The sequence below is a fragment of the Camelus ferus genome, chromosome 20 (genome assembly GCF_009834535.1).
Source record: "Camelus ferus isolate YT-003-E chromosome 20, BCGSAC_Cfer_1.0, whole genome shotgun sequence".
NCBI classification, from domain to species: domain Eukaryota; kingdom Metazoa; phylum Chordata; class Mammalia; order Artiodactyla; family Camelidae; genus Camelus; species Camelus ferus.
In genome coordinates, this window is record NC_045715.1 from 24,710,406 (window position 1) to 24,734,980 (window position 24,575).

Sequence of the window (24,575 nt, forward strand, 5' to 3'; positions counted from 1 at the left end):
ATTCAGAAAACCACCCAACGACCCTTGCCCCCCAACCCCGCCCCGCCTCCAGGCTGATCAACACCAAGCCCGGACACTTCTCACAGCTGCCCCCAGCCCTGTTGCTTTACAGCCCCTTTTCACACAACCACAAAAGACTAAGAAAGCCCCTGCAGAGTGTTAAGCTCATAAAAATAAGAGACTCCCCACAGAACTCCAAATCACCACCAATACATTTATTTGAGGAAGAAAGGGTCAAATCTTATTAGGAACTTTAAACTGGGTAAGACTAGACACTGATCTAACATCTGGGTGTTCACGACTGCACAGGTAACCAGATCCTGCACATGAGGCGTCACCATTAAACCAATGAGCATTTGACTAGGGGCACACATTCTGAGCTGTCACATGATTTCCCATTCAGAAGGTACTGCCTTCTTATCAGAAAAGTAGTGTTGAGAAAAATGAAGGCAGTACCTAGTGAGAGCTTCCTAGCACAGGCCTAGACATGATGGTGGCTGCATGAAAGGGGGTCACGTCCTATTTACAAAGCAGGAGAGCGATGCTCCCAGCTGAGCTGCAGTTTGACAGCTGGGGCTGACTTGAGTGGTGTGAATGTGGGGATGGGACCTGACCCTAGGAGCCTTTGCCCCTTCAGCCTGGGCCTCCACAAGACATTCTCTGGCCCCCTGCATGAGGCAGGCTCAGCAAATCTGCAAGGTAAGGGGATTCTGCCCCAAGTTCCCAGCCCCATTCCACCTTCCCCAGGTGTAGCAGGTAACCAATCCACTGGGCGCAGCCTCACCCCCACCCAACCCCTGCTTCTGGACAGACACATGGCAAACATGGAAACCGAAGCCCAGCTGTGCTGGAGCACATCTAGGTGCTGCCAGGTTGGTCGTCTTACAGGTGCCCCGAGATGATCAGGCCTCACCCACAGTGGCCAGGCTGAGACAGCGTGTTTTTGATGGTGATTCAGGTTACTCCAGGGCAAAGCACGATCCTGATGACACTCGGCGGAAAAGCAGGCTGGAGCCACGGAAGAGCTGACCCTGGATTGGAAGGACCAGTCAGGTCAGTGAAAGGCAAGGCCGTGCTTCTCATCCTGCCCCAGAGCAAGGCCAGTGTAAGACACAGAGGGTCCAGCCGCTCAGAGACCCCAGGGTTGGAGGTGGAGGGCCTCAGCTTGCATTCCTGGAGGGCAAGGTCAGAATCTGCCCTGTGCTGAAGCACAAGGGAGCGGTCCACTTCATGCCACAAGATGTCCGGTGGTGATGGGGCTACTAAGTAGGAAACCCCCATAGGAGACACACTGCCCTTCTGGCTTCAGAGCCCAAGTGGTCCGGGGCTCCTCCAGTACCACGGGATGTGATGCATGCAGAGCCAACCGGAGTTGCCAGGAAGACCTGTGTCTGTCTCTTGCCTCCCCACTTCCTGTCCTTTCTCATCCTTGAGGCCAGTCAGTGGGCTGGCTCCTCCTTCCCAAGCCACTATCCCATTTTACTTTGAGGCCAACCAAGGCCAGGAAAAGGCAAAGATTTGCCCTGGGCCAGACACCTGGATCCTTGACCTCTGGGCGCAAGAGCTCCAGCCAGGAGGGTGCTTGGACATAGAACACAAAAACCCCAATACTAGCACCCTTGTCAAGCTGACCACATGGCCCAGCTCAACCCTCAGGCTCTCCTGGGAACCCAGACGACCTCCAACACACCAGCTGTGTTTTCAGCCCCGGTTATTCGCGGTGTAAGAGCTTCACCACCATGAGCTCCCTTGTACTTGTTCTAAGAGTCTTTTTAAGAGTTGAAGAAAAGACCTTGTCTGATGTGTAATTTTAAAGTAAATTCAGATCTAACTACCTCCAATCCTTTCTAAAAGTAAAATTTAAATAAGTCAAGTGCCTCAAACCAAGTCTACATTCTCTTTATCCTCCTCACTCACAGCACTGGATTCCATGGCAACCCCTTAATGTTCCATGTAATGAAGAGCACACAAAACCTTTTCATCTGATAGATGTGGCAGAAGAGTGGGAAAAACCTCCCCCCTGGGGAGCATGCTTACCTGCACACTCAGGTACTTCCAGCAGTGGATCCAGGATTTGAACACTGGGGAGTAAGGGGGGAGCCCGGCCTGCAGCCTGCCAAGGGAAGGAAAGCCATGTTAGACCCACAGAACAGTGGGAGACAGATCAGCCAAGGAAAAGAAGCCCTTGAGATGGAATGGCTTGGAGCTGCCAAGACCCACATACCAAACCACAGATTCATCCCAAATGGTGTGAATCCCAGAGGAAGCCAGGGTGCCTAGTTGGCTGAGCCCACACAGACCAAGCGGGAGGGGCAGAGCACTGGACGGGCTCAGCTGGGTTCCCCCAGCAGCCTTGGCAGGGCACCTGGTAGAGGGGCTCACTTACCCACAGTTGTTCACAGCCATGAGATCACCGACCAGCAGGAAGGGGTAGGTCAGCATGCTCACTGCAATCTGCCGGGAGACCGGAGTGTCAGTGACTCCACCCACCACCAGCCCTGGACCTGGGCTCAGGGAGCAGGGACGCGCTAAGCCAACACCCAGTACTGAGGCCTGCCTCCAACCACCACCAGAGCTGGCCTCCTAAGCCCTGCCCAGGCCCCAGGACTGTGAAGGGCAACTGGCTTGACTTACCCCCATCACAAATTTGGTGTAACTCCGGATGGCCAGGGCCTGGCTGAACTGAAGAGACATAAAGGAAGACTGGTTTGCCACAGGTGCCGTGGGATGTGGACTTCAGATACGCAGTCTCCTGCCCCATCTGTGCTGCCTGGTCTGTGGCCCCCTTCACCTCCCCCTCCACACTGGCCTCACACCCTCTCTGTACTCAGCTCTTCACATGCCTGCTGCACACACTGCGTTCCCTTTCAGTGTCTGCCAGCGGCGTCCACAGCCTTACAGTCAGAGCTGAGAAGAGATCTGGGAGGCAGAAGTGGGATAATCAGACTGATGGGACTTCTGCGACCCCGACGGGGATGGTGACCAGCTGGTCAGAAACTCAGACTGTGGCCTGCATAACCCCCAGAGCCACGAGCTCTGAGGGCTTGGCCTTTGACTGCCTTCATCAATGTCCAGGGCTGGGCACACAGTCGGTGCTCAGTAAGTGCTTACTGAATGAAAAGACAGACACCCACCAGAACTACCAAGACACAGAATCTTGGTCCTATAGCAGAAGGCAGGGAGAAAATACGGGCTTACTGCCACCCACCCCACCTCACGAAGCTCTCACTCGCTTCAGGCCTCAACTCCTGAATTCGACTTTGTCCATGAAACAGCCCCCAGCTGAGAAGGGTAACTACGTACCCCTCAGCTTCCTGTGACATGGCCATCCCACAAGATGGATGCTCTGCAACCCTGGGCAGAGGTCTGCTTGGCCCTCTGCCTGAATGGCAGCCTTGCCCTAGCCTTTAAGCCACACACAGAAAAGCACTTGAAAAATACTGTCAATGAAGAGTTGACTGCTGCTCTCAGCGAGGTAGCTGCAGCAGCCCCTGGTCAAACACCTGCCCACCTGATCTGGAGGAAACCAACCGTGGGACACCAACCCTCCCCAAGCTGTCCCAGCCTTGCTTTGTATGTGACGGCAGCAGCTCACCCACCTATAATGCCACGAGAAAGGGCAGGGCCATGGTTGTGCCACTGTAGTTGCAGATAGGAGCTGGTCTCTATGGAGTCATTTAATTTACTTACATTAAAAGGCCAGTAAGACTCACTGACCCACATCAAATGGCCAGTTTTCCTCTAAGCAGAGCTCTCAGCTGGGGCAGGCACTCCTTGCCACACTCTTTCCCAGACCACCCCCACCCCAAACCACCGTTCTGAGGCCCAGACACAGACACAGACACATGGAGACTATGAACCCCCCACCCCTGAAAAGGTGATTCAGGCAGACAGGTCCCCAGCCTCTCATCTATCCTCGTGGGGTAGGCAATCCCTGCTGCTGGAATGTCTGGCAACCAGGAACCCTCGCCCATCACCGCGCCCCAACTCTTATTTTGGTTCATGCAGAACCAGTCAACCTATCAAGTCCCCAGAAACCCTTCCTAAGTGCCTTTTAGAAGGACCAAGGCCTCCCCATGCCTGACCCAATCTGCTCAGAGGGCCGTGCATACCAGGTTGTGTAGACCACTGCTCACACTGGGGTGCACCTTCATGGTACCCTTCTTGAAGCTGACTGAAAAACCTCACAGGGGAAGCACCCACAGCCTGGCACAGGGAAGGATCTAGTCCTAGCCCTGTTGATTGCCAGCTGTGTGCCTCTGGAGAGGCTGTCAATCTCTGGGTCTCAATCTACCTGTAAGACAGGATGTTATACCCTCTGTTCCCTTCACAACTGGGGTGATGTCAGGATCAAACATCATAATGTTCACAGAAAGGCTTTAAAAAGCATGAAACGCTGAGCAAAAGTTAAAGGGTTATTATTAGTTGATCTCCTGATTTTCTAGGGATCCCTGGTTGGGTCACTGCCTCAAACCTGCTTTGGATAAGCTGGGGTCTGTCTTACCTATAAAGCTGCTTAGGGATGGGCATTCCATAAACCCCTCTAGGTCTAGTTATCGATCTTATCTCTCGAGGCCATTCTCCTCAGAGGCAAAAGTGACCTGGGACAACAGGAGGTCCTCTCAGACCTCTCCTCAGGGGCACTCTCTAGCCCTCAGGGCCTGATGCTTAGACCCCAGAGTCCTCAAGTCTGCCCCAGACCCTGGGCATCAGCAGTACATGAAAAGATGGACAAGTCCTTGTTCCAACCAACCTGGGAACCTGGATTCTGGTCGTTCCCCAGCCCCCCTGGGGTGTCACTCACGCTGTCATCCACCAGGTAGGCATTGATGAAGTGGGCCAGCAGGTTACAGCCCCACAAGAAAACCACATCTCCCAGGAGGTGAGGGATTAAGCCGCTAAAAAACAAGGTGAGCAAAAATGAGCAGAGGAGGGAGGCGAACATTTCCTGGGGACTCCACACTCAGGAAGCAGGCGAAGATGCTCCAAGCTCAAAACTTCAGCATATCCACTGGCACTACCTCAGGAAGGAGGCCTGCAGGGGCCATGTGGGCCAGGAGCTATCCACACCAGGAAAGCAGTGGTCCTTTCTGCATGGGGGCGGGGTGTGTGTGTATGTTACATGCCACATCTGACTCCACAAGTTAAGGTGATGGTCTCACAAGCAGTTTTCAAACCACAGAAGCTGGCCCTAAGATGTGAATGTTGTGAAATCTGGCATTTTCAAAAGCAGATTACGAAAGAATACTTACACATTAAGATCTTTTCTCCTGGCCTCTACCTAATCAGCTCTCACAAAATACTCTGCTCAATGCATCTGTGTCTTCAGTCCTGGAATGTTCCACTGAAGACATTCCATACAAGCTTTTGCAAGGAGGGCTGACTTCTACTGTGATGGCCTTTAGAATAAGCAACTCTATACACTGATATGGAACGTTCTCTAAGATACAGAGCTGAGGGCAAAAAGCCAGACTGAGATCAGCGAGTCTTGTGTGCTACTTGTGTTTTTTTTTTAAATGTGTTTGTTTGTTTAGATATGGGAGACACAGAATTATGATTTTTGAGTTTTTAAAAATCTTATTTTGAAATATTTAAAAAGTTCAAAATATACGTAACACACCTATGATATGAGGGACATTAACAAGATGAACCTTTATGAATGCAATTTCCAATCCTGTTGCTTCCACCTGTGCTCAGACTGACTTTACACACTTACATTTGGTGCTTTCTGAGTGTGGGAATCACCCATTCTACAAAAATGTGAAGAAAAAAAGAACCCAACAAGTAAGCATCTGCTGTGTGGGAATCCTAGGCACACATGCCAGAATAGAAAATGTACAATGAGTGTGAAAATAGGTACAATGGTGATGTGCAGTGTTTTAGGGTCTGAAGTATCAGTCACACAGGCAAACATTTATTCACACACGTGCATATACACACATATATTTACATATACACGCATATAGATATACATATATATGAATATATATATGAATACATGTGTGTGTATAAATCAAGGTTTGTCAACATTTAGGGCTGAATGATTCTTTGTTGCAGGGCTGACATCTGCATTGCAGGATGTTTAACAGCATCCCCGGCCTCTACCCACTAGATCCCAGCTCTGACAATCATAAGACATCTCCAGACATTACCACTGTCCCGTAGGACAAAATCTACCTCCTCGTGAGAACCGTATATACATATACATATACACATGCCTCCATATAGAACACCTGGCCAATGATGAATCCACAGTATGAGGTAACAGAGAGCCCCGTGTCTAGTGCACTGGGTACACAATAGCACATATGTCACTGCCTAGACCTTAAAAAGCAGAACAAAAGCTGTTTGTCAGGCCTGGTTTTCGGGTTCTGTTTGTGGTTTATTCTGTCTGGACACAGTCTTTTCAGTATGAGCTTTCTTTACAGGTGAAGTAAGGTGGGTGTGAGACCAAGGAGGCAGGGGGTCCGGGGCCCTCAGGAGACTGTGTGCCCTGCCAACAGCTGCTCTACAGAAGCACAGGCACAGCACGGTCAGGTCTTGACTTTTCAAGAGAAGCCAGAAGTATGAATTGTTATATGAAATATCCTAAATGTTGAATATGAAAAACTAATTTGTCAGAAATGCTATGTCAAACAGGATCCAATAGCTAGTCAGCTTGTGACCTGCCAGAGCTTGACCCTCAGCCCAATTTACAGATATTCAGTTATTTTTCAGCAGTGAAACCAAGGATGATGGAAGACCTGGAGACGTCCTTAAGACTAGCCCTGTGCCCACCCCCAGCCCTGGCGCAAATGGATGGGGGCACTGGGGTTGAGGGGGAGGTCAGTCCATGCCCCCAGTGTGCTGGACAAACAGTACCATTTCCATGTGAGCCGTGACCCGGAAAGGGCTGGGCAGCTTTGGTCCCGACCGTCCACAGCTCGCACGTACTATGGAGCCCTACAGGCTGAGGCACAGCTGCTCAGGCAGGGGAGTAGCGGGGACAGAGCCCTGTGGTTAGTGTGAGGCCGGCACCTGCAGCCTTTGAGGCTGAGAATGCCTGTTAGTAGAGCCATGCCCGTGGCCAGTTATGGGGTGTATAAACTCACGTACACAAAGAATCCCAGCAGCCCCTCTTCTTTGAAAATCTTCCCAATGGAGCTCAAGACGCCACTGTGAAGAACACAGGGATATGACGTCACCCGGTCACCTTGGAGAAGCCCATGCCCTGGTGTGGAGCAGAGCCCACCACCCCTGCTCCGAGCCATTCAGTCCTGGCCGGGACGGGGAGATTCTGTTACCAGGCAGAACCCAAGTTGAGACGATCAGAACTCTTGTTTAGAGGTGAGGGGGTTCTACACAGTTCATGGAGACTGAAGAAACCCAACCACCCAAGGGCAGACCCCTAGTTCTCTACTGCTGTTTTCTGTGGGTCTGGAACACAGGAATGAACCCTCCAGCCTGGGCTGCTGCAGAGGGAACGGGCCCTTCTCCTGCCCAGCCCTACTGCTTATCTCTGACTAAACAACCTTCTGGCAGAGAAGCCTGCATGCCTGATAGACAGAGAGGAGGAGGGGTGATGCGTGAAGAGAAGCACCGTCCCAGAGGGCACAAAAGGAACACAGGACCCTGCAGCAGAAGATGCAGCCTGGGAAAAGGCATCTGGTCCTCCCCAGCAGGGAGTTAGGCATGAGCGCCCAGGCCGCTGCAGCCTGTTAGAGATCAGAAGACAAGCTGCAGTGTCTTTGGCATAAAATGCAAAGGAGGCTCAAGAGCAAGCTCTGTGACCCGTGGCTAGCAGTGCCAAGTGGCCAGTCCTGCATGGAGGCTCTGCAAAGCCAAGGGGACTGGGGTGGCCTAGGAGAAAGACAGTGGGAGCCAGAGCCCACCCAGGGCCCAATACCCTTTCTTCTCAGGACAGTGGTTCTGAGCCAGATCATCCCCTCCGGTCCCGTCTACTAACCTCGAGTTTCACTCTGGGGGAGTGGGCCAATTTCCCATTAGTGCTATTAGTGAACCCAAAATAAGGTACCAGGCAGCCAAACTTCCTGGGACAGTGGCCCCAAGGACAGCTGCAGAAAACAACTAATCCCAGAAAATGAGCATCTGAGAATCTGTATTCCCACCATATACCTCTGGGATCTCCCTCCTGTTCTGCACTGAGACTCAAAGGAGTAGGGAGGGCACAAGTGCCACAGGAAAGGGCTGTGTCAACACACCTAGGCTCCCACAGCACCCAGCTCAGTGCTAGGCACAGCAGGTGCTGGGTAAATATGCGGTAACCAATGGAAGGGATGAGCCCCAAGGCCATGGTGTGGACGCCTGCTCAGCAGAGGATGTAGCTATTAAGTGGCTTCTATGAGAGCTAGAGAAATGGTTAGGGCGTAGCCTAGAGAGTCTAGGAGGAAACCCTGCCAGAACTCCTAATCCAAGCTGACTCCAACCCCACTCACCCTGTGTGGGCCATCTAGGCTTATCCAGGTTAGCTCTGGGCAAGAGGGAGAAAATGCCTCTGCACACAGACTATGGAAGCCACTACCCCCCTGCTCTGAAGCTAGCATGTCAGAGCTAGGGCAGAAAAGGGCCAGCGGCTGACCCCAGCACGGCTTGTCCCGGCAGATTCTGAATGCTGACAGGGCCACTCCTGCCAATCCTGAGAAGAATCACCCACCTGTACTTGGCCTCCCGTCCCACAAACTGGACCATGCAGCGCATTGAGATGACTGAGGAAAAAGAAAACACACCCAGGTGACATGGTGGCCAAAGCCCATGACTCCCCAACCAGCTGTGGGGTGCCTGGCACAGTGGCCACTGTGCAACATAGCCTGTGTCAGAGGGAATCCCCGTCATGCCCCATGACCACGGCATCCCATTTCTTCTGCCTGGAAGAGCCCCAGCTCCCTTTGGACAGGATTTCCGGCCAATCCCAGTAAAACCGCTTCCCAGTAATTCTACCGCTGCCCATCTACAGTCCACGAGGGGTCATCCCACGGCTGAGATGCAGTCTCCAGTGGGCTGGCTCACCATGCAGGGGGTGGGCCAGCATGCGGGACACGCACTGCATCATCATCTCGTATGAAGTCTGCAAGAGAGCAGAGGGCAGGGACTTGGTCTGGCCTGTCTCTGGAACTGGGACTCACAGGGAGCAACAAGCACTTATGGGGGCAAAACTGGGATCCTGCATCCCCCACGTGGGGCCAGTCTACCTCCGATGGCCCCACCTGTCACTCACACACAATTCCCTCTAGGCAGGAGTGCTGCCGGGTCCCAGGCCAGGCCCCATGGCAGCTGAGAGGCTTTCTGGGATTCCCTGCAGTCCCACCACACTCCCGTGCACACAGGAGGACCCATCTCTTGTGACTTCTCAATGACCTGCCCAACCTGGCAGTGAGAAATAATCAGACTCTCCTCTCAAATTCCAGATACCCACTTCCTTCACCACTTTCTTCAGAGAAGTCTTCATGTCATCCTTGTTGGAAACCTGCTCGATCTCATCTGGAGGGAAAACCTGAGATGTAAAGAACAAAGGCATGTCAGCGCAAAGTACAGGGGGAGGGTACAGTTCAGTGGTAGAGTGCATGCCTAGCATGTATGAGGTCCTGGGTTCATGCCCTAGTACCTCCATTAAATAAATTGACAAATAAACCTAATTACCTTCCCCTCCAAAATTAATAGAAGCAAAGTATAGCCACATCTCATAAACATAACTCTGAAAGGACAGAGACAGCAAGAAGCAGCTCCTACTATTTTCTTGGCAGCGTCTATTAGCTGGGCCCGCCTCAAGTAACCCTGGGGCTGGAGCTAGGGGCCAGAAAAGTCCCTGCCTGGCATCACAGTTGTGGGAAATCAAGCTGGCAGACTGTGGGGCAGGATCCTGCCCAACTGAGGAGACTTGGCATTGGACCACCAGGGTTTGGAGTGCTGGGGTGGAGCCCCAACCAGTCTGGGAACCAGTCTGGGAATGGAGAAGCAGGACCAGTGTACACAGCTGCCTCCAAGGGAAGTGGGACCTCAAGGAAATCTCAGGCAACCATTCCTGGCTTCTCCCCGGGCTCACCTTCTTCATGCTGCCCCGGGTCACGGTAGAGAGGGCATTGGACATCAGCCGGGGGCTCAGGCCTCGGAACAGCCCTATCTTCCCATCTACTTGCACAATGTACTTGGCTACAAGAAAGCAGAGGTGGCAGCGTCACACCCAGCCCAGATGCACCCATTCCTGTGCCATATTCACACCCCGACCAGATGCAGCCTGTCCCTCAGTGCATGGTACATGCTGACTTCAGTTGTGGAAGGGAGCATCATTCAGGACCCCAGAAGCAATCAGGCACCACCCTCAAATGTCTTCTTTAGCCCATTTCTTTTTGTAAAACCTTCAAACCATATTTTTCGACAAATAAGTTGATACATTTTCTTTTTGTAGCTTTGAAAAATCTACTTGGCAAGCTTAGCTGCAGTTTTTCAACCCAGCAACTTAAGTGACACAACCTAGAAACCAATTCTGTTGCTTATAAAAAATGTTTCTCTCCAAGAAAAGAAAAAAAGGCAAACAAGTGCCCATCAACAATACTGAAGTTTGTAACTTAAGGGAAGAAAAAGGAAAAGGAAGGGCTCCCAGGAAAAAAGCTCAAGAGTGTCCCTGGAGCATGCCACGGAGAGGGCCGGCCCCACTCTGTCACTGTGCTCCTGGCTCCTACTGGCATTTATAAAACCAGTGGAGAAGTAACTAAAACAGAGGCACCAATGAACTATTCTACATAAAAAAACTTAGGCAGTCAGAGAAGCTAGATCCTACCAGCGTGAGTCAGTGTTTTCTTGTTAGGGTCTCTAAAAGGATACCGTTCTTAAAGTTCTGTTTTATTCAATAACAACTTTTAAATGATGTTCAAAAAGGAGACTATTTTTATAAACCTGAATACCTGGAAGCTAGCAGAACACTCCCTCAGACAATGTGCTCCCCTCAGATCTCGCTCAGACTTTAGCTCTCCAGCACCGCACAGTGGCAGGAACCAGCAAGTATGCCCTTCTCTCCGCAACATGTCCACGACCCCACCATTCCACGTGGCAGCTAGCACTGGCTTTCCCTGGGCGCTGGAGCACCTGGTACCTGCATGTTCGGCTTCCTGAGATGGGTGTGGGCTGGAGACACAGGGGTAAGAAGGGAGAGGATGCTGGGGCGATGTGATAGCCTGCTGCACGGGGAGAACAGGAAGGAAGGTTTATTTGGGGGAAGGGAGCTCCAGTCAGCAAAAGGAAAAAGCCTGAGTGTGAGCTCCAGAAGGAAATTTAACCTCTTTCTATCCGATTTGCCTACCAGAAAAAAAAGGAGTAAGGACCCCTATTTCTCCATCTCAGACCAGAATTATGAACAAGGGACAGCAGAGAAAGGTATGCAGAAATGCCCAAAGGGCCCCCTGGCTGGCCTAGGGCTCCATCATGTTTTTCTGCAGTCCCCAGAAAACTCTATGAAGTCCCCCGAGGAGAACACCTGAAGAATGTCACAGCAGCTGTGGTGCTCTTCACCGTGATGGGGAGAAGTAGATCTCGTCCAGTCTCTCAGCAGTCAGACAGCTGAGCCCCCTCCCCAACTCGAGAGCAGGAATTGTGTCTAGAAATGCGCATCAGGCATCTGGACTGAAACAACATTTATATAATCAGGGTGAGGGTCACCTCGGAACTCTGCTCATCTTTGCAAGAGGCAATAAGGTGATTGTCAAGACCCCTTTACTCCGAGTCTTTTCGGGAATGACCATGTGACATGAACAAAGATGGTCTGGGTTCCAACCTCTCTTGGACTAGAGCAAGAATAGCCACGTACAGAGAAACCACACAGAGGGGCTGGCAGCCTGCCACCCTGGCCTCGCACAAATCCAGTATTCACTTTATATAGTGGCTTCATTGTCCTACCGTGGGGATGCCTTCCTGACTCTGTGATGTCCTCCTCCTCAATACTGACAATTTTTTTTAACATTTTTTATTGATTTATAATCATTTTACAATGTTGTGTCAAATTCCAGTGTTCAGCACAATTTTTCAGTCATTCATGAACATATACACACTCATTGTCACATTTTTTTCTGAGTTATCATAACATTTTGTGTATATTTCCCTGTGCTATACAGTGTAATCTTGTTTCAATACTGACAATTTTAAAATGAAACAAACACAAACAGATTTCCTAGCAAAACATTTTCCACCCAGCGCTACGCTGTACTCAACACCATAATGACAAAACTGGAGGAGAAACATGACATCAGATTCTGCCAACAGTGTGTAAAGTGGAAAAAAAAAAAAGGTGACAGGAGTCAAGGCCCCAAGTTATTTGGCAGAAAGATTCTCAGAGAACATTCTAAACTGAACAGTTAAGAGAAGAGGTGGAGGAAGCATGAGAGGGTCACCTGGCGTGAACACAGAGAGCAGGGGGCACGTTTAGAGAAGCCCCATGGAGGTGAGGACTGGGAGGAGGACAGGGATGGCGGATCTGACACGGCTTTGGCCAGCTAGGGGCCAGGGGGTGAGGAGCAGAGGCAGCCAGGTGGGCCTCGCTGGCACAGGGCAAGCTCCACCATGGTGGGCTTCTTGGTGGAGAGACCTCCGGCAGGCAGAGCTGCAGAGGGCAGAGAGGGGGTGATTGTATGAAGGGCCTGAACATGAAGAAGTTGATGAGCGTGAGGCCAAAGCAGTTAGTAGCCTGCCTGAGCTTGTGCAGCTGATCAGGGCACACCAGAAGTGAAGCTGAGACCCACTGTGCACCGTTCTAGACCCAGGGGGTGGAGATGCCAGAGCAGGTAGGCACCACTGCCTGGGGAATGCAGGGGAACAGGACGAAGGAAAAGAACCCAGGAGGCCCCAACAGGCTCCTGCTGGAGTAGCAGGAAAGCAGAAGAAATGCTAACAGGGTGGCCGGACTGCTCAAAAGGCAAAAGGAAAACCACTCCCACCCCTGCTTCCAGGCATAGCTTGGGGTGGCAGGGACGACAGGAACCACTGTCCTGGACTGCCCTCTCTCAGGCACCTGTCTGCCTCTCCTGCCACCTGGGCTGCCAGCTGGCAGCTTAGGCAGAGGAGCTGGACTGGTCACCTGCTCCCACGCCGACATCCCACTGCCTGTAATCTGTCCTCCACCCCAGCTCTGACTCTGGGTGCCCTGAGCTGCCTGACATGTTCCCCAGGGCCAGCTAGGCCTGCTCCCTGTCTGATGCTTCTTTTTAGTGGCTTTCCTGCCTGGGAAGCACACTCACCGTAAGTGAAGAAGCTCGGCAGGTAGAGGACCTTCCTCCCCAGCACATTGGTCCCAATGGTGGGGGGCATCGGCTCATGACCCACCTTCAGAATCAACAAATACGAAGGGAAAGTCAGATTCTACTGTTGATTCAGTCTCACTGCTTCTCATCTTTCCCAGGCCTCTAACTCTTCTCCCAAAGTCTAATGCTGTTTCTGTTGATGTTTTCCCCACCAAAACATACCCAGAATTTCACTGGTGTCTGTAACCATCAGCATCGTGTAATCTCCCAATGCAAAGAAATGCCCAGTCCCAGATACCACCTTCACCACAATCCAAGTCACCCCATCCCCAACACCCTTACCTCCTAATTCGGTATTTCCAGTGCAGAGAACCCCCATGTTTATGTACTTCAAAGCCCATGCTCATTTCAGAAAAAAAATCTCAGTTAATTCTCATCTTCAGGTTAAAAACTTCAGTCCAGTCTCAATTCCAAATGTGGCAACACCAAAACACATTACACCCAAATCTCAGCCCCAAACTTCAGACAGCTCACTCACCCTACACTCAAACTTTTTACTTCATCCACTGTAGATGCTGACAAATCTGTCCCGCTCACTCCCACACAGGGCAAACCGTCACCTCAAATCCCAGCTGCTCCTCAAACAATTCCTCAACTTGATCTCTTGTTGATCATCCCATATCCCTGTGACAGAATGACCCCCTCATTTCTGTACGGCTATCATGATTCTTGCTGTACAGATGCTGGTTATAATTAAGGTATCTGTTAAACTCACGGGTGGGTGAAGGACCAAGCCACCCAAACCCCCGTGAGGAGGAGAAGTCTCTCCTAAGGGGTGAGGCCATTTGTTTATGTTGCTGATTAATGAGAAAACTCTCTGCTGCCAGGCAAGAGGCAAGGTGTCTAGGAGACCAGAGCTTTACTGGGGTGTGAGAAGGCCCTTCCCTGGCAGGGAGCCAGGACACCAGCTCTGTCCCTCAGAGCAGGCCAGACAAACCCACGGACCAGAGCAGCTCCTATGGGATGTGGAAAGGGTAGAAACAGCAGGGTTGGGAAGCTCTGCCTTATAAATTGAACTGGGTATGCTTCTAGTGTTCTCTGGACTCAATTTCCTTTTTTCTTCACCTTAGTAAATTATTTCTCAAAGTTCAGGTTGGTCCTTGTGGATGGGATTCTGAGCTACATGATACACTACTGATTGTAAATTAAGAAACTCCCTCCATGATGGAGAACTCCTTTAAAGGAAAAAAAAAAAAAATCTAGCCCAGGGAAAGGGATGGAAGTTTCTGGGATTAGTTTTGTTTCGATTTTGTTCTCTTATATAAGCAGTATTCCCTTTACACTCTCAGCTCCAAGTCTGAGCCACTGTTCTGCTGCCTTACCCAGTCTAGTCACAACTGGGGAGAACCACTGATTCCAGTTTTACCCTTAAACCTGCTGGGCCCCTTCACTCCATATCGCCACAGCTTCCAAATCTGTAGAGTCTACCTTCTTAACTTCTACCCAGGTTATCAAAGGCATACTGGCCATATCTCACCCCTATTCCCCTTACTCTCAAGTTTTAATATTTGTTCCCAAGTCTACTCACCCAATTTCATCCTCAAATGTGTTAACCCAGATCTAACCACAGCCAAAGCTGTAGTTTTATACCAGATACTGGCAGAGCCAGTCCCTCAAATCTCCAAGTCCTGAAACCTAACTTTCCTGAGCCCAGATCTCAGGAACTGCATTCTTACTCATTCAGTACAGACAACCCCAAATCTACCACTCCAATCCTGCCACTGTTATCTCTGACTCCCAAGCTATACTCATTAGGATTTCACCTTCATATATTACATTCAGCACCAGCTGTGTTCAAATTGGACAGACCTCAGTCACCACAACTGGGCTCACCTTTCCTTACCCACTCACTATCCAGTTCTCACCCTCTGGACTCCCTCATCCCCCAATTCCCTATTCTCTCTCATTCCTCAACTGCCTTTCCAAATGACTCTTATTTCAATTTTCTTCTCAAACCTGTAAACCAAACCTACCAAGGTCCAAATGATGAAGTCACTTCTTCACATGGAACGCCCCCTACTCCTTGTATCCAGCATCCTCCACTCTGCAGACACTCCTATTGGACACCCTGATTGGTCACCCAATCTCATTCCATCATTCTTGCTTCTCATCTCAGGTACCACTAGTTCTAAAGCCTCAATTTCTCTCCCAAACCTGTAACATCTATTCCTGTAAATACAATCCAAATTTTAGAAGTAAAGCAGCCCTCACTCCCAAATCACAACCAAATGCCAGTCTCAACTTTCCCCCATCAGCCATTTCCACATCTCAGACACAATTAGATTCTAGTCAGGCACGCTGGTGTCCCTGACTGAATTTCTTCATTCTTTGTCATAGTCCTTGCCACACCCCCAAACCCACTGCTCCCATTTCTCAGGTCCCAGATTTCAATTACTCCTAAGTCCCTCTCATTCCAATTGTATCTCCCACTCCCAGTCCATTATCAGAACATAAATCTGATACCCATTTGCCTCTACTCAAATCAAATCTCAAATCTTGGTTAGGTCTCAATCTGAATTTTTATATGCCCCTCCCCTCTCTTCACTGAAAATTCTAGGCTAAACCTTCAGGTATCACTCCAGGCCTGAACCATCCCCATCTACACTGTGCTCATCTCAGTCACGCCCACCTAATTCTGCCAAATGCACTCCCTCCACCCCTCCCCTTCCAGCTCAATCTCTCCCTTTCTCAAGCAGCCCAAGTCATCTCTAAGGCGCTGCTGGTCCCACCAAATATGCCAAGTGCCCCTGCATGCCTCGATTCCAGAGACATCCTACTTTGGCTTGTTTCTGCCAGCCCCTACATATCCTGCCACTTTGTGTCCCAACTGTCCCTTCTGCCCAATTCCAATACGCCCATACCCTTTCAGCCCACCCTCCCCATACATCTCCCGCCCCTAACCGTGACTTTCTCCTCCAAATGCGTCATCCTTTTGCGCCGAAAGTCCTCCATCTTGCTCCCCTCTCCAGAAAAATCGCCCCCTCCTATCCCCCACTGCGTCGCCCTATCTTTTCCCCTCCCCCAAAGCACGTCACTTTCCCCTCCTCCCATCAAATCTGTCGTCGCCATCAAATCCAGAGCCCCCATCTCCTGGAAACCGATAGCTCTTCTCTGCTGAATCCTTTGCCTCTGCTCTCTTCCCCCAAATTCCGTTACCATTAAATCCAATGCTCCCGTCCCCTCCTCCCTGGGGTCTAATGCCCTTCTCTTTCCTAAAATTTTGATCCCGATCCCTCAGTCCTTTGTCCCCCCACCAAACCGCTTTAAATCCATGTCTGTCAAATCCAGAACTCTTGCTCCCTTTCACCCCAAATATGTGTTCATCTTCTGAACACTTTTCCTTGGCCCCCAATCCTCCTACCCACCCATTCGCCACAACTCTCTGCCCCTCCCCCAATTCTGTTGTTTCTTCCCTCTCCCTAAAATGCTGCCCCTTCCCTCCTAGTCCAAGAACATCGCCTCCATTCTTTCATCTCCCAAACCTGTTTCTCCATCCCATCGCTTCCCTGCACCCCCAAATCCCTTGTTCCTTCTCCCATCTCAAATCTGTCGCTGACCCCTTTGCCCCCGTCTCTTGCACTCCTAAAACCATGCCTCCTGCATCCCCCAATCCCTCATCGCTTTCCTCCTCCTACTCCTTCGGCCCACCGTCCCAGCCTCTCTCCCCAAATCCGTCGCCTCCCCCGCCCCGATCCTCCTCCAGACCCTGGCCTGTCACCTTCAACAGCCTCCACCTCCCTATGGCGTCCCTTCCCCACACCTGGATGAGCAGCTTCACGTAGAGCAGCGGGTGACTGAGCGCTGTCACCCCTGCGCCCAGCGCCACGAAAAGAGCCTCAGTGGTCGGGGCGTTGTCCCCGGAGCCCAGGCCCCCGGACGAGCCTTCCATCCTGCGGGCCGAGGGTTGCGCCGCAGGACGAGGGTGGCGCGGATGTGCACGGTGTGCGGGCGGTGGATCACGAGCCCGAGCCTCGACCCCCGCCGCCGCTCCGCCGCGAGCTCCAGCTCCTGCTCCGGCTCCCGCCATCCCCGCGGCACCGCCGCGAGCCCAAGGCGCCACTTCCGGGTCCGAAGCCCCCATGGCGCGGGGCGGCGAGGTCACTCCCCCGTCACGTGACGGGCGGACGCCCCGCCCCCGTTGGCGTCGGGGGCGGGGCCGGGCCTCACCACTCGCGGCCGCGGGGGAGTACAGGAGTGTGGTGCTGTGGGCGGTAAGCGTCAGATGTGGCCCCCAGGCGGGGTTGGGGCCTGGCTCACCACCAGGCTGTGGGCCGGGGGTCCGCGGTCGCGGGCGAGCCGGGCTCTGGGCTCGGGAACTGTGAAGGCCGCCACAGGCCTGGGCGCCCCCCCCGGGAGCCCCGGAGAGCCGCGGGGGCGGGGCTCGGCGGCTCTGGGAGCCAGACGCTCCCAATATGGACTGAGGCACTTCCAAGCCCTTTCCGCGGCTTCGGGAGTTTTCTCCGCAGTTCTGGGCCCGCCCCTTTGCGTCCCTAGTCCTGAGCTCTGCGGCCTGTGAGGCCTCCTGCTGCAGGCGAGCCTCTTCTCGCTCGCCAGCCTTGTCTTACCCCTTTTGCCCTCCTCACCAGGGCAAATCCAGCTGTCCCTCGGCGATTGTCGTCATTCTCCTTTGCAGTCGGATCTTTGCCAATCTCTCTTAGAACTCACGGTTAGGAAATGTGTTTTGCCCTAAAGTACTTGGGAATCTCCTTCACTAGACCTGAGGGTTTTAATCGTCCTCCAGTGTAAGCACACGCAGACATTGTGTTAGGCGCCGATAGTCTAATCTTTAGTTAATAAAAATGAGTAATAACTGGCTCTTAAATCTCATTTACTCTGTGCCAGACGCTTTTTAAAGTGCTTTGCAACATGTTAACTCAAGTATGATCCTCACAACATCCCTATGAGGAAGATGTTTATTCTAGCAAGTGACCTATTCATGTTTGTAAACGTGTCCAGCCCCTGTAACACCTAGAGCCTGCTAGTGGAGGTGCTCAAGAAAAGTTTGTTTAAACGGAAAGTAATTGAGTATCCTAGAATTGGCAGGGACACAGCAATGGGGGACCTGATCTCTTTGTACTTATCCTGTCTTCACTGTGAGAAAGCGCTTTACAGTAGACATCTGCCTTCTGACCACTTAGTCCAGGTTTCCTGAAGTCTGCCCTTCCTGACTCCCTGCCTTGCCCCGTAGAAAGTCACACCCCGCCATCTACACCTGACAACGCCATCTATCCCTCCATACACTTTCCATGTCCAAATCCTGTCAGTCTACCCCTCTCCTTTTCTTTCTCCCCCACGCTGGCCTCCCTAACCCAGGTCTGTTCTGGTCTGAATCCCTGTTAAGCCCCCTAACTCAGGTTACTGTGTTTTCCCTTGAAACACAGCTTTCATCAAACTTAGCTCCCACTCCCAGGAGCACTTTACATGGCTTCCTTTTGCCTGGATTCTGATTTAGCTTTGTCAACGGGAACCCTAAAGTCAGGCTCATCCACAGCCTCATCTAGTTATAGCCCCTTGCTAACTACACCCAGAAAAAGTGGGGTTTTCTTCCTCTTAGAAAGAACCCCTCAGAAGGAACCCCTCACCTTCCTTCTGAAACTTCCTCTCACAAACCTCCTCCTCCCTGTGTTTCTCCAGCTGTATGTTTTTCCTTCTGAACCGGACTGTGTGTCCATCATTAGGCATTTCACTCTGCCTTAATGTAGCCATCTAACTTTTTGTGTGTATTTGGTCCTTTCAAACTGTGGTTCCTTGTAAGGCAGCTACATTGTGTTGTCTTGCATTGTTTTTTATCTTCCACAGCACCAGCTATGGTGATATACATATAGGAAATGGTCAGTGATTGTTATTAAGTAATTGAACAATTTACCCTAGAAATTAAAGTGAAAATAGGTCAGTTAAAGCTGTTAGACCCCTAGGGAACTGAGCGGAAGCAAATGTAAAACAGCTCTATAACTATATTTCCACAACCCAGGGCTCACAGGGACACCAAGAGGAAGAAAAACAAAAAATCCTCGCGATAAAATAATTACAAACCACTCAAAAACACATTTCATCATGAGTGTGAATGGGCAGAACAAGAGGATTAACACTGCTGGGAATTTGACATAATAAAGCAATCTGAAAGAAACTTTAAGGGGAAAACTGTAATTTAAAAATGGAGACAAAGATAAAGAATAGAAAGTACTAAAAAAAAAAGGAAAGGACATTGTGGGGAAAAAAAGGGGTATATTTGAAAAGGAATCAAACAGATCATCTAGAAGTGAAAAATATACTCACTGAAATGATTGAATGAAAATCTTGCTCAGCATTCACTCTATTGAGCAACCTGGCAGTATGTACTTAGAGCTATAAAGCAGTTAGTTCTGGGCTGGATAGTACCCCTCTGTGCTGCCATTACCCTCTGTGTTTGTCACCTTACAGGGAACTGTGGCTGCCTGCTTTCCTGTCAGTCTCCCCTGTTAGACTGATGTAAAGAAGATGGGTTCGTCTGGATGCAGGCTCCCTGTTTACTAGTTGTGGGTGAGAACATTCTGGCTGCTGCCTCTGGTATGCCTAGGGTATGGGTGGGTAGCACTGGCCTTCCTTATGTTCTGAAAACCTGGGGTCCTGTATCCACCTTAACTCAGGAAACACCTCTTGTCCTAATTAGGTGAAAACAAGGTACATTGTAACTGTCATCATCTCGGGAATTCTGGCATATCATATAGGTCACCAGATGTATTGACGTGAGAGACTATTAAAACTTCTTGGAGAAACATGAAAGACAATTTGGGGCTAATAGTCCCAAGGCCTTGGAATGAAACCTATAAGAATGAAGAGGGGAAATGCGGCCTCTACACGCTGGGAGGATGTGGCGTGTCACAGTGAGCGCAGTACTCGCCCCAGGGTCAGAAAGGGTCAGGTGCCTCGCTGGTGTTCTGCTCTATCATCCTCTTCTTGGTGGAGAAAGGTGAGTCCATCTAAATCTCTTATGCCCATGTCTGTTTGTCCTGAGTGTGGGGAGAAGTTCTCTTCTCCTGCAGTAAAAATCAAAGGTTAATAGGCCCTTGCCCTGAGTCTGGGTAAGTTGGGGGATTAAGATGATATCAGGACTATTCAGTGGAAGGATATTCAGCACTAAAAAGAAATGAATGATTGATATGAACAATGACATGGATGAGTCTCAAAAACATTATTCTAAGTGAAATAATCCAGACACAAAAGAGCACTTGTTATATGATTCCATTTATATAAAGTTATAAAACAGGCAAAATTAATCTGTGGGGATAAAAATCAAAACAGTGGTTGCCTATAGAAGAATGACTGGAAAGAAGCATGAGGAGCTTTCTGGGGGGATGAAAGCATTCTTCTTCTCAATTGAGGTGGTGGTTATGTGAGTGGGTACACTAGTTAAAGCTCACCAAACTGTACTCTTAAAATCTGGGCATTTTATTGTAAGACCATTATTCCTTAATTAAGGAAGAAATATCTCAGGACTGAGATTCTTGTTTCCTTTTAAGTGAGTATCTAGGGGTTTTAAAGGGAAGGTACTGTCAAAATGTCTATTGCACACATTCATGTGAATTCTTATGTAACTAGAAAAACAAAACTACTCCCTTTTTCACTGCTTCCCTACCAGCCTGTGACAGAGTCTGAATCCTTATGTGCAGTGATGTGCTGCTAAGTGTTTAATAACTGGCTCTCTAGGAAAAGAAAAGCCCTGACTCTAGCACTTGCTGATTCATGTGGTGTAAATACTCTCACTGTGGCTGACTTCATGCTGCTAATATGATGTTACTGAGCGTGGAGTTAAGAAAAAATGGGCACCGTTGACTTTCGCAAGCCAGTGGGAGCCAGCTCCAGCACACCCCTGTGACAAGCCTTTATTGCGAGGCTTCAGGGGAGTCTTGGCAGAGCTGAGGGAGGCTCTGGGGCGAGCAGTCATTTCCTATTAGCTTGAATGTGAAGGATGGCGGGCAGGAAGGGCTATGTGAGATACGACCCCATTGTAAAAGGGATTGCAAACTATGGCAGTTTGGCAGCTGTATAAAGGGTTAGCAACCCATTGGCAGCATAAGGATTTCTAAGTGAAAATATGGGTTATTTCATTTAAAATTCCTGAATTCCAATTTCTCTTGAGGAGAACAAAGACGTAAATCTAGCACCACAGGACCTGCATTCCCTCCTGACAAGAACAGGTCATAACAGGCTAACAGCTGCCCCTGTGAGAAGGACATGGATTCTGCAGCCATCTCTGCATCTCAACAACACACCTGATGCAACCAGGGGTGTTACCTGTGTGGCTCTAGTTACCATTTGAATGTGTAAATCCTGGTTTAGTCTGTGCCTTCTCTGAGATTTAATGTGGTTTCTGGTAGAACAGTGTGTGTGTGGACAGTTACTTGCTATGAGAGCTGAGGAGTATCCATTTCACAGCCACAATTCTCCCAGTTGGAGAGACCAGACTTGGCATCCTCGGGTACCCATGCTCACTCTGGGTGCTCTTGGGACACCAAGGGACAAGACTTAGCCAGGGCATTGCCTGGACCCCTGATTCCCAATTCTGGCTGAACATTAGAATCATGAAAGGAGTTAAAAAAAAAAAAAAAAAAAAAAAGCTCAGGCCTCAGCCTAGACAGTTTACTAAGAATCTCCAGGAATAGAGTCTGGAAATTAAAATGTTTTAGAGAACTCTATAGATGATCCCAATATGTCTTTGTTTTTTCAAAGGAAGGTACCGCTTAAGGTGCTTTTCCCTTGGAACAAAAGAAAACTCACATGTAGCATCCACCTTAAGTTCTCTTTCCTCCCCAGGTTGTGGTTCCTGTTCCAGCCTCTAAGAAAGGGGCAGAACACTAAGGAAGGTATGGCTTGCTGACTCCCACTCCTTCTGGGGACCAGGTGGAAGTTGCATCTTGTCCAGAAGGCTAGGGCCAGGGTTCCAGCATGGAACAGAGGCAGAATGAATTTTAGCTCATAGTGAAGCTAGGTGCGCTGTGAGAGTCCAGGAGGGACAGGAGGTAAAAATGTCCCTTCATTCCTTCAACCAGTATTTGTTGAGCACCTACTATGTACCAAGCACTGTTGCAGATGCTGGGGATACAGTGGTAAGTAAAACAGACAAAAAAATGCCTGCTTTCATGGAGCTGGCGTTCTAGTGGGGAGACAGATAATAAACATTATAAAGAAATCAGTATATCAGAAAGCGATAAGTGAGAAAAATAAAGCAGGGGAGGGGGACTGGGAATCCGTGGTGGTATTGCAATTGGGGGGGTATGCTAGGATGAGGAAAGGCCTTCGTGAGAAGATGACACTTAAGCAAAGATTTAAAGGAGACAAGAGGGTAAGCCATACAGGTATATGGCAAAAGAGAGTTCTAGGTAGGAAGAATTGCACATGCAAAGGCCCTGAGGTGGGAGTTTGTCTGGCAGGTTGGAGGGCATAGTGCCCAGAACAGAGTGAGAGGGGGGAGAGTAGTAGAAATGAGGTCATGGAGTTGGGCCTTGTAGGCCACTGGCTATGGATTGGCTATGACACCCAATGAAACATAAACTTGATATATCCCTAATGTAGACCAGACAAAGGTGGCCCTTGAAAAGAGTGGGGAAACTAAGGTGAGAGTCATGGACATTCAGCTAGCTTTCTTTCTGATTTGCCCTGTAGGGGACTGGGACTATGATGGGGGAGGGTGATGGCTCACTCACACTGGGGCACTGAGCCCCAAGATGGATGGAAAACTGAAGGGTGTATGTATGTGTAAACCCTAAGGGGCTGGGGCCTAAAGGAGGAGACAGGACAGGGCTGGTGCTCATTGGAACCTGGTCAAGGTAGAGGGCAGGAGATGGAGGAAAGAGAACCCTACAGTATCCTACAACCCCTTCCTACATGCTCAGTGTCCTGCTCCCTATTCAGGAAGATTCATGGAGGAGCTACTATGTGGCAGGCATTGTGCTAACTTCTGGGGACAGAGAGACACTTAGGACTAAGGCCTCAGGTGAGATTTAAGAGTGTCATGTGTCACATTTTCCCAAGTTCCTAGACTGGGGCTATTTGTTGAAAGGAAAGAAGGAAGAGAGAATCCTGGTAGGAAGAAAGAAGGAATCATGCAGCTCTTTGTTGGGAGAAATGGATTTCATGTGTGCTTGGTTATATACCAGCCTTCCCAGAAATGCATAAAAAAGGAGCTTTGTGACAGAGAAGTTGCATTATTGGTGGATCACAAGCAGAAAACAACTCCTGCTGACGTGTGGGAAGATGGGCACAGGTGTCTCAGGCTTGGGAGGTGGTCACGGGAGAAAGGTCACGGGCGGGGAGGGCAGCTGGCTGTGCGGAAACAATTTGTTCTTTCTCCACTCAGAAACCTGTCGGTTCTCTCCAGGCTGCTCATGTTTCTCCATGAGGAGGATCTAGCAGGCCCCAAGAAAGGCCCACAGCTGTTTGGAGATAAAAGGAGCCTGACCTGGGGTGTGAGGCCCCACCTGCTGGCCTTGTGCTCACCCTCTGGGCTCCTGGGAAGGCGCCACCTGGCACCATTCCTGGGCTCTGGCCTTGCCTTGCTGGCTCCCAACTGGCGCCTCCCTGCCCAGACCCCAGCCCTAGCTCTGCGTGGGGGGACCTTCCCTCCCCCGGAAACATGACCCCACCCTCTGCCCCCTCCGGGCCCTCCTCATGAGAGTGGGGGCATGTCTCAGCCTCCTGCATGTTCACTGCTAGGCCAGCCCTTCCGCGGTTTCACACATGCCGCCCTCCCCCCTCATCCCCGCTTTCCCAGGATGCCTTCCTCACCTGAGGTCGGCCTTTGGTGACCTTGAGGTCTTCTTGAATAGTGGGATGGGGCCAAGGCCTGGCACAAGTCTTGTTCAGTCACTAAGAATGCCAGTTTGAAACTAGATCGTTCACACGCCGAGGAAGAAAGAGCTGTTTATGTTCCCTGACATCTTCTCAGCCACCCACGTCAGGACTGACACATTTGCTGTCTTGTCTTTCAGGCCTCTGCACCCTTAGAGCAGACCCTCCCCTGGCACATGTGGAGGGAGGTTGATTTTGCCTCCCTGTGTTCCTCAAGGCACTAAACAGCTCTGAAGAATCACATCTCGCAGACTGACAATACAAGTTAGGAACAGCCAGACCACAAAGGGGCAGGGGCACACAGAAGCCAAAATATGGGAAGCTTCCTGGGAAGGTGAATGGCAGGAAGCAGATGGGCTGCCTGAGCCTGGCATCCAAGCCCACTGATGGGCAGGCAGCAGCACCAAGCCCTCCCAGGAGACAGGAAGACAAGAGACCTCAACAAATGGTGGGTTTGCTGGAGGG

General features: G+C 50.5%; 2 protein-coding genes across 14 annotated transcripts in view; one reads left to right on the forward strand and one right to left on the reverse strand.

The window, feature by feature from the left end:
- Window positions 1-194: 194 nt before the first annotated feature.
- On the reverse strand, window positions 195-17,414 carry MTCH1 (mitochondrial carrier 1). Of its 4 annotated transcripts, none has more exons than XM_006195290.2 (12): window positions 17,044-17,414; window positions 13,221-13,305; window positions 10,040-10,146; window positions 9,413-9,490; window positions 9,007-9,064; window positions 8,654-8,705; window positions 7,096-7,155; window positions 4,754-4,898; window positions 2,635-2,682; window positions 2,387-2,454; window positions 2,038-2,113; window positions 195-1,031 (listed from the first exon to the last, which is right to left on the reverse strand). In XM_006195290.2, exons 1-12 carry the CDS (start codon window positions 17,362-17,364, stop codon window positions 960-962), a joined length of 1,170 nt encoding a protein of 389 aa, XP_006195352.2. In that variant the 5' UTR covers window positions 17,365-17,414; the 3' UTR covers window positions 195-959. The 4 variants fall into 4 exon arrangements, with proteins under 4 accessions (XP_006195352.2, XP_032318870.1, XP_032318869.1 ...); XM_006195291.2 differs by having other exon boundaries at window positions 201-1,031; window positions 4,805-4,898; window positions 17,044-17,394; XM_032462979.1 differs by lacking the exon at window positions 7,096-7,155 and having other exon boundaries at window positions 4,805-4,898; window positions 17,044-17,385.
- A 22-nt stretch (window positions 17,415-17,436) lies between these two features.
- Window positions 17,437-24,575, forward strand: part of FGD2 (FYVE, RhoGEF and PH domain containing 2) — a 106,011-nt gene continuing 98,872 nt past the window's right edge. For 4 of the 10 annotated variants that reach the window (XR_004313549.1, XR_004313551.1, XR_004313550.1 and 1 more), the window contains exons 1-3: window positions 17,439-17,494; window positions 19,704-19,829; window positions 19,933-20,232. Coding sequence is in view for 4 of the 10 variants with exons in the window: in XM_032462973.1 (XP_032318864.1) it covers window positions 20,108-20,232 (125 nt within the window). In the remaining 6 variants the exon portion in view is untranslated. Of the gene's footprint in view, window positions 17,495-19,703; window positions 19,830-19,932; window positions 20,233-22,076; window positions 22,127-24,575 lie in introns of all 10 variants that reach the window. The other 6 variants (XM_032462976.1, XR_004313553.1, XM_032462973.1 and 3 more) reach the window with 6 other exon arrangements.

What these genes read in the sequence shown, in the direction of transcription:
- MTCH1 (XM_006195290.2), bottom strand. Translation starts at nt 17,364, where the DNA reads ATGGGGGCTTCGGACCCGGAAGTGGCGCCTTGGGCTCGCGGCGGTGCC. An exon ending in GGACGGGAGGCCAAGTACAG is followed by an intron (nt 7,156 to 8,653) that starts GTGGGTGATTCT and finishes TGTTCTTCACAG; the next exon opens with TGGCGTCTTGAGCTCCATTG. An exon ending in GGGCTGCTGGGATTCTTTGT is followed by an intron (nt 4,899 to 7,095) that starts GTACGTGAGTTT and finishes CTTGTTTTTTAG; the next exon opens with CGGCTTAATCCCTCACCTCC.